Raw genomic sequence first — 8229 nt, 5'->3', positions numbered from 1 at the left:
TCAAGGGCAGTTAGAGATGGGCAATAAATGCTGGCCCAGCCATTGATGCCCACATCCCGTAAATGAATATTAAAAAAACATTTGTTGAATTGGGTCAGTATGAGGTGGTCGCTTATCTCCCATGCGTTAATCTCCATGCCATGCATAACGGCAGCAACCTGCTGATATGGATCCCCATCCATGTCACTCTCTATTTCCCCATCCTCCTCATCAGGTGAGGTTTCTGCTCCTCTTCTTCTTTCAGGCTGATGTTATCACCCCTCTGCATGATGACATTATGCAGTGCACTGCACACAACAACTATCCGTGAAACCTTTACTGGGTCGTACTGGAGTGCACTCCCAGATCAAGGCAGCAGAAACGCATCTTCAGCAGACTGATGATTGGCTCTATGATATTCCTTGTTGTGCCCTGAATAGCATTGACCCTCTTCTGCCTCACTGGGTTTCTGACCAGTACCATCACCCATGTGTGAAAAGGGTAGCCACTGTCACCTTTGATTAATTCTCTGATGTGTGGCCTTGGCATAAACGACTGCGGCATCTGCGAGTGTTGAAACACATAAGCATCGTGGTTGCTGCCAGGGTAGCGAGCACACACCTGCAAGATTTGCTTCTTGTGGTCATAGATTAACTTCACACTGAGAGAATAGAATCCCTTTCTGTTAATAAATGGGGCAGGCAGCTTGGATGGTGCCTTGATGGCAGCATGGGTGCAGTCTATTACACTTTGAACACATGGAAAAATAGAAATGGCTATGAATCCCATTGCCCACCCCACCTGATTGTCCTCATCCATCCAAAATCTTATGAATTCTCCAGTCCTCTTCTGCAGTGCATTTTTCACATCCTTGATGTAGTAGTGCGTGGCTGCTTGGGAGATGCTGCATACGTCACCTGTAGACCCCTGGAAGGAACTGGCTGCATAGAAGTTAACAGCTGCAGTAACCCTCAATGCCACTGGCACACCGTGCCCAATGTTTCCCCATGGATGCAAGTCATCTTGCGTTAGGGCACATAGTTCTGTGATGGTTGCCCTGGAGAGGCGTAGTCTCTTTAGGCATGGACTCTTTGCCATTTTTAGGTACGTCATCCTGGTCCTGTAAACCTTTGGTTGTGCCAGGGGCCTGCGCCTGCCTCTTCCTTGCTGCCTTGCCTCCTAAGTACTCCTGGACTGCCTGCACTGGTTCCTGTGTGGCATGGTGTTCCTGTGCAATGCTGAATCCCTCCTCATAGTTTCCTTTGTTTTGTACTGAATACATTTATTTATGAAGCCCAAAATCCTCTACGCATTGCTAACTACTCTCTCAATATTTCTTGCAACCTTCAAAGATCTATGTACATGAAGCTTAGGCCCCTCTTCCTTGTATACCTTTTAGAACTCTGTCATTAAGTCTCTATTGCCCCTCCTTATCCGTTCTGCTAAAATGCATCACCTCACATTTCTCTGTATTAGATTATACATGTTACCTATCTGCCCGTTTTGCTAGCTACCAATGTCCTGTTGCAGTCAACCGATATCATCCTTAAGTTTAGAATCATCAATAGAATTTAAATTTTACTTAGTATTATCTAAGTCATCTAAGTGATTTATATATGATAACTTTATATATATGTCAAAAAAACTGACATCCTTGCACTGAAGATTGGGGAACACCACTACTATCCTCCAGTCTGAAAAACAACCATTTACCACAAATCACTGTTTTCTGTCATTAAGCCAATTTTTTATCCAAGTTGACACTAACTCTCCCATTCAATAAACTCAAATTTGTTTACCAGCATTTTATGTGCTACTTTGACAAATGTTTAATTTCAAATACAAACAACATCCATTGCTTTCTCTTTATAAACCTTCTTCATTACTTCATCAAAAAATTAATTAGATCAGTCAAACACAATCTGCATTTTACTAATCTGCGTTGCCTCACCTTAATTAGCACAAACCTCTTCAAGTACCTTTTGATTTTTTTCCCTGATTATTGCTTCTAAAACCTTACCCCTTACTGATGTTAAACTGACTTGCCCATGGTTATGGGAATGTCCTCACACTCTTTCTTAAGGGAGTCACAGCTGATAGGTGAATTCTCAAAATATTTAGCCCTGAAAGGCAAATGGATACTTATGAGGAGATACAACCATGATCTACTGGAGTAATTAGAGCCAGTATTAAGAAATAGACTTAAAAAGATGAATAATAGTGGCAAAAATGAGAATTGTGAGGATTATAGAAAGCAACAAAAGATTTTAAGAGAAATAATAAGGAATGCAAAAAGGTAATCTGAGAAAAAAAGATATGCAAGTACTATCAAGGGTAATGTCAAAGGTTTTGCCAATACGGCAAAAGGGGAGCTATAATTGAGGTACTAAGCAATTAAAACAGTATTAGGTATGGCCACGTTATAAGATAAAGATGTCACAAAATTGCTAAATTGGTTTTGAGTATCAGTGAAGGAGGACGATTATAGATTCATGAAGAGAAGAAAAGCATTAAAGTAGGTGGGGAAGTTTGGCTATATTAGTTCTTATCTTCCAGAAGATTAGTGGATAGCAGCTGAGGATTGGAAGGAGGCAAACAGTACAATTTTATTGGGAAAAGAAAGAAGTACCGAACAAATTAATTACCAGAGAGTTTCATGTTTGTGGCAAAATTGCTAGAATCCACCATCAGAAACACAGTAAGTGAGCATTTGCAAGTTAATTAGGGAGAGCATGCACAGGTTTCCAAAAGGTAAGTTATGTCTAACTAACCTAATAGAGTTCTTTGACAGACTCGCTGAGGTGTTATGTAGAGAATTAATGGATGTTGTAGACATAGATTTTTTTATAAGACATTTGATCCAAGATTGTTAATAAAACCGAGGTGCGTACAATTGAAGGCAATCTGGTATCTTGAATAGCAAAATAGTTGGGGGTAGGGGATAAAAAGTGGAATAAAAGAAACAATCACTGATGGGCATCAGTGACAAGTGAAGAACCCCAGATGTTGGAATCCTAGCATAAAGCTCTAGAAAAAAAGCATTGATGTTTACAAATGATAAAACAATGTAGCCTAGTGATTTCCACAAGCAGTGTTGCTGCTTTTGTTGATCTTGGCTGCAAATTTTCCTACAGCAAGCAGCAAAACTCATTAGCAGTTTGTTGCTTAGCAAAAAAGCCTTAAAAGACATTGTTCGAAAGTGAGTCCAGGTTGATATACCTTGCACAGTAGCATCTTTGCCTGGGGCAGTTCATAGGCACAGTGCTCTAGGTCTCCAATGTCCTCAGTACTCCCTTTCTGATGTTTCTACCATCTGTTATTTCATTAAGTGATAGTACACAAATGGCCTGCAGCCATTCTGCTGTGAGATAGTTTGTACAACAAACAATAATGCCAGTGCATTGTTTATGACTAGTATAGTGTAAAATCAGACCTCAAACACTGAAGCTTCATTGAACTTATATGCATGTTCTCAATCCACAAATTTGGCTACTCATAGTTTAAGTGCCCCTTTCTTCTTTTTGACAAAAAATGCCATTTATATGTGTTTCCACTTATTAGAATCAATTTAAATTTCCAGCAAAAATGCATGAATGTGAGGTGAGTGCATAGTTGAGGCATTATCAGCAAAACTACGTGGTTTGTTAAACTGCACACCTTTGCAAGTTAGCACAGTTTATTATGGAAAGTTATAATGATTCATGTGACCAATGGGGTGGTTAAAACAATGGAGGCTGACAGCACTTTCTACTGTTGCTGCTGATATACGCCCTAATATGCTGGGACTCCAGGTTTCTCCAGCAAAGAAAGTACACCAAGGTGGGGTTTCAGCATAGTGTCCATTAATGATTGCAGGATCCATGTGTGAATTTTGGAGTTCTGTTATTGTATTGATTGAAGGTACAACCTTTCCTTCTACCTATTAGGGGTCATTTGATCATTCCTGATGAATGAGCCCGAAGTGCAGGTAATCCGGGGGCAGAGCTTTCTAGTCGTGGATCTGGTTCAAGCATATAACTTCTCAAAGAGCTCTGTAATAAAGTTGTCTGTTTCAAGTAGAAACCTGTCCAGTACGTCAAGGCATTAAATTTGGGTAAAATAGCTCTGACGCTGCACCTCGCCTTGTGAACGTGAGTACGTCAGTTCTTAGGGAAGAAAAGTGTATTCACCAGTCATGACATTCTTCAGCAAAATCAACCCTTATGACGAGTCCAAGAAAGACTGGAGAAAGTATGTAAAGCACCTTGATTTTTATTTTGTGGCGAATGAAATAACCGTGGAGAAGATGCAGAAACCAATTCTTTTGAGTTTCTGTGGTAGCAAGATATGTAACTTCATCTTACACAGTCTTACGGCACTGACCGCACCCAATTCTAAATCTTTTAATGATCGGTAGACCTTATGAAGAAGCATTTTCAGCTGAAGCCATTGGCAATAATTCAAGTTTAACTCCAGAGTAAGGGTCCCAGGAGAGTCCATCGGAACTTATATAGCGAAATTGAAGCAGTTGATTGAGCACTGTGACTTTGGAGACACACTCAATGATATGTTGTGGGACTGGTTAGTTTGTGGCGTTCATGACGACGCCATTCAGCACTGTTTATTTGCAGAAATTAACATTGATTTGAAGTGCACCATGGACATAGCGCTGGCCATGGAAAGTGCTGTGAGGGACTCGCAGTCTTTATGCAATGTGCAACATGGCGCCGTTCCTTAGTTGGGGCAGTAACCTACCGCTGGGTATGGTGCGAAAACCAGAGAGACAGCAGCAAAGTAAGAGACTGTCTCTGCTGCTTGAAAAACAAAAAGGCCTGGTGGAGGCATTCCAGCAGCGACTCTGGAGTTAATATGTTACAGATATAGAGGTAACCATGTACCGGAAAGCTGCGGATTCAAGGAGGCAGAATGACATTACTGCCACAATATAGGGCACATAATAAAGCAATGCAGGGAAAACTCAAGACATCCCATAAGACAGCAGACCAAAATGAATGAAGTGAACAATATGACAGAACTTGAAGCTGCCGATACTGATAACTACTCCCTGTACAATATCAAAGCAGTAAAAACTGAACCAATAACCATCAACATTCAAGTGAATGGGAATTAAGCCACTAGTAAAGGCGGTAGACATAGGAGCCTCAACCACAGCGGTGAGAGAACACATATTTAAATACCTAAACGAAGGTACCCAGCCAATGAATCTGAAGCAAACCACGGCTCCATTGAAGACACACACTGGAGAATCAATACAGGGAATGGGCATCGCCACAGTACCTGTGTCCTATACGCAACAGACAGCCCAGCTTCCGGTGATCATAGTGACAGGTGAAGGACCCTGTCTTCTGGGCCAAGACTGGTTACAAAAAATTGAGCTCAACTGGTCTGAAATATTTCAAGTGAGAACAGGAGGAGTTCCTGAACTGTTAAGGAAATACAACAGTGTATTTCGTGAAGAATTGAGAAAGCTAAAAGGATTGCAAGCAAAAATATATGTAGATTTGGAGGCGACACCCCGTTTCATTAAGGCCAGACTTGTGCTTTATGCCCTGAAGGAGAAGGCGGATGAAGAATTGTGCCACTTAGAAATGCTAGGTATCATCCAGCCAGTCCAATTTTCGGAATGGGCAGCACCCATTGTCACTGTGATTAAACTTGATCAAGCTATTCGCATTTGTGGGACTACAAATTGACCATGAACAAAGCAACTATACAAGATAAATATCCTATCCTGAGGATAGATGACTTTAAGCAAAGCTAGCTGGAGACAAATCTTATACCAAACTGGACACAAGCCATGCATACCAACAGCTGGAGCTGGATAGCACATTTAGAGGGTATGTAACCATCAACACAAATAGGGGCCTGTACCAATATGCGCGCATATCCTTCGGAGTATCATCTGCATGTGCAATCTTCCAAAGGACCATGGAAAGTCTATTGCAAGGACTTTCTGGAGTATTAGTATACCTAGATGATGTTCTGATCACAGGGTCAATGGAAGCTGAACATTTGGCCAAGCTCGACAAGATTTTAAGATTTTTGGAAGCCTGTGAATGATTAAAGAAGGAAAAATGTACATGCCAAGTGCCAGAAGTCATTACCTAGGTCAACTGGTGGATGCCATGGGGTTGCATCTAGTAGAGGAGAAAGTCAGGGCAATCATAGAGGTGCCCTCTCCTTCCACTGTCACTGAACTCAAGCATTTTTTGGGCATGATTAACTATTATAGTTGCTTCCTGTCCATCTTGTCAACAGTGTTAGCACCATTGCACTTGAGATTGAAAATGAATCATCGTTGGTCATGGAATTCCATCGAATTCATGGAAGACTTTGTGAAAGTGGAAGTTAAGAAGCTATTACATTCATTATGTCTACTGGTACATTATGACCCATCAAAAGAATTAGTATTAACCTGTGATGTGTCTCCTTATGGCGTGGAAGCTGTGTTGTCACACAGGACAGAAGGTGGTTCTGAGAGGTCAATCGGCTATGCCTCCAGAACCCCCTCTGTAACCGAGAAGGGTTATTCACAACTAGAAAATATGGAGTAAAGAAATTCCACCAGTATCTGCATGGATGACATTTCACCAATGTGTCGAAACATAAACCATTAATGGATTTATTCAGTGAGGATAAAGCCATTCCGCCAATAACCTCAGCAAGAATTTAATGTTGGGCTTTGACATTATCTGCATATAAATAAACTTTTATGCACCGTCCGCACATGCATATTGCAAATGCAAACGCACTCAGTTGATTCCTGTTACCAGATATCATTGTACATGATCCAGCACCACAAGAAGTTGTACTTGTGCTGAATTTCTTGGATTCTTTGCCTGTGTGCGTGAAGCAAATCAGGAATTGAACAAACAGAGATCCAATTTTGTCAAAAGCAATACAAGATCTTGGACAAGGGTGGTCAAATTCACCAGTGTTTGAAGAGATAAGACCATTCCATTCCCATAAAATTAAGTTGTTAAGATGGTATCCTGTTGTGGGGATCAAGGGTCGTTGTCCCTTAGCGAGGAAGAGAACACTCTTGACAGAGCTTCACAGTGCAGATCCAGGCATATCAGATATGAAAATGCTTGTGTGAACCTATGTCTGGTGACCAGGCATAGACAGTGAAATTGAAAGCATGGTCAAGGACTGTCTCCAGTGTCAGCAACAGAAGTTGCCTGTTTCAGCTCCACTGCATCCGTGGGAGTGGCCTGGTTGACCCTGGGTTAGATTACATATTGAGTATGTAGGTCCATTCTTTCTTTGGTATTGTGTTTTTATTGATCATCGATGCACTTTCTAAGTGGATGGGTGTATGACGTTAGGTCACCGACATCAAGTGCAACTATTGAAAAGTTGCGCCAATGTTTTAATATACATGGCCTACTAGAAGCCATTGGTTCGGATAATGGTACAATCTTCAAGAGTACAGAATTTCAGTGCTTCATGAGTTTAAATGGAATCAAACATATTAAAACAGGACCATATCATCCCTCATCCAATGGGTTAGCAGAAAGAGCAGTACAAACTTTCAGATCAGGAATGAAGAAGTTAGCCAAAAGGTACTCTAGAAACTCGACTTTTCCATTTTCTTTTCAATTATCGTATTACTCTTCATTCAACTACAGGTTCAACGCCGCCTGAATTATTGAAGGCACGCCACCTACATCCAAGGTTAAGTCTAGGGTTTCCATACTTAGAGGGGAAGGTAGAGAAGAATCAGAGTAATCAAAAATTGAATCACAATATTCATAGCAAAGCTCGAAGATACTGTAGAAGATACAGTTTTCGTGTGGAATTTTGGAAATGGACCTTGTTGGGTTTGTGGTATAATTGTCTCAGAAACTGGTCCCTTGTCATTCCAATTGGAAGTGGAAGACCAGATTGTTCAAAAACATGTGGACCATCTAAGGAGTAGGGAGATATTCCAACAACCAGGTATTCTGCCTGTAATTGATGTTGAACCATTAATCCCTGAGGATCAGATCAACCTAGAATAGACATATCTGACATCTTTGTAGAATTGCCTAACCTTGAACTGCCACTTTCTAATGATGTACCCAGTGCTGCAGTTCCTGATCATGTCGATCCAGTGGTAGAGCTATGCCACTCTAACCAAATAAGCAAACCACCTCGGAGATTTAACCTTTAATCACCTGGCCTATGCATATGTTGTGCATTAAAATGTTCTTTGTAAATAGGAAATGTAAAAGAACTAAAGGGGGAGAAAATGTCGTGATTGAAGGT

The 8229-nt window shown here is 41.0% G+C and overlaps 1 protein-coding gene across 1 annotated transcript; it reads right to left on the bottom strand.

Annotated features, from left to right (window-relative positions):
• Nucleotides 1-315: 315 nt before the first annotated feature.
• Nucleotides 316-1092, bottom strand: LOC121289637 (putative nuclease HARBI1). Its single transcript, XM_041209268.1, has one exon. It carries the CDS (start codon nt 1090-1092, stop codon nt 316-318), a length of 777 nt encoding a protein of 258 aa, XP_041065202.1.
• Nucleotides 1093-8229: the final 7137 nt, after the last annotated feature.

Source organism: Carcharodon carcharias, chromosome 17, assembly GCF_017639515.1.
Source record: "Carcharodon carcharias isolate sCarCar2 chromosome 17, sCarCar2.pri, whole genome shotgun sequence".
Taxonomy (NCBI): Eukaryota; Metazoa; Chordata; class Chondrichthyes; order Lamniformes; family Lamnidae; genus Carcharodon; species Carcharodon carcharias.
The sequence above is the reverse complement of the archived record's forward strand: the minus strand, read 5'-3'. Positions and strand labels throughout refer to the sequence as shown.

Bases quoted from the DNA above. Each gene is read 5' to 3' on its own strand.
- LOC121289637 (XM_041209268.1), bottom strand. From the start codon at position 1,092: ATGACGTACCTAAAAATGGCAAAGAGTCCATGCCTAAAGAGACTACGC.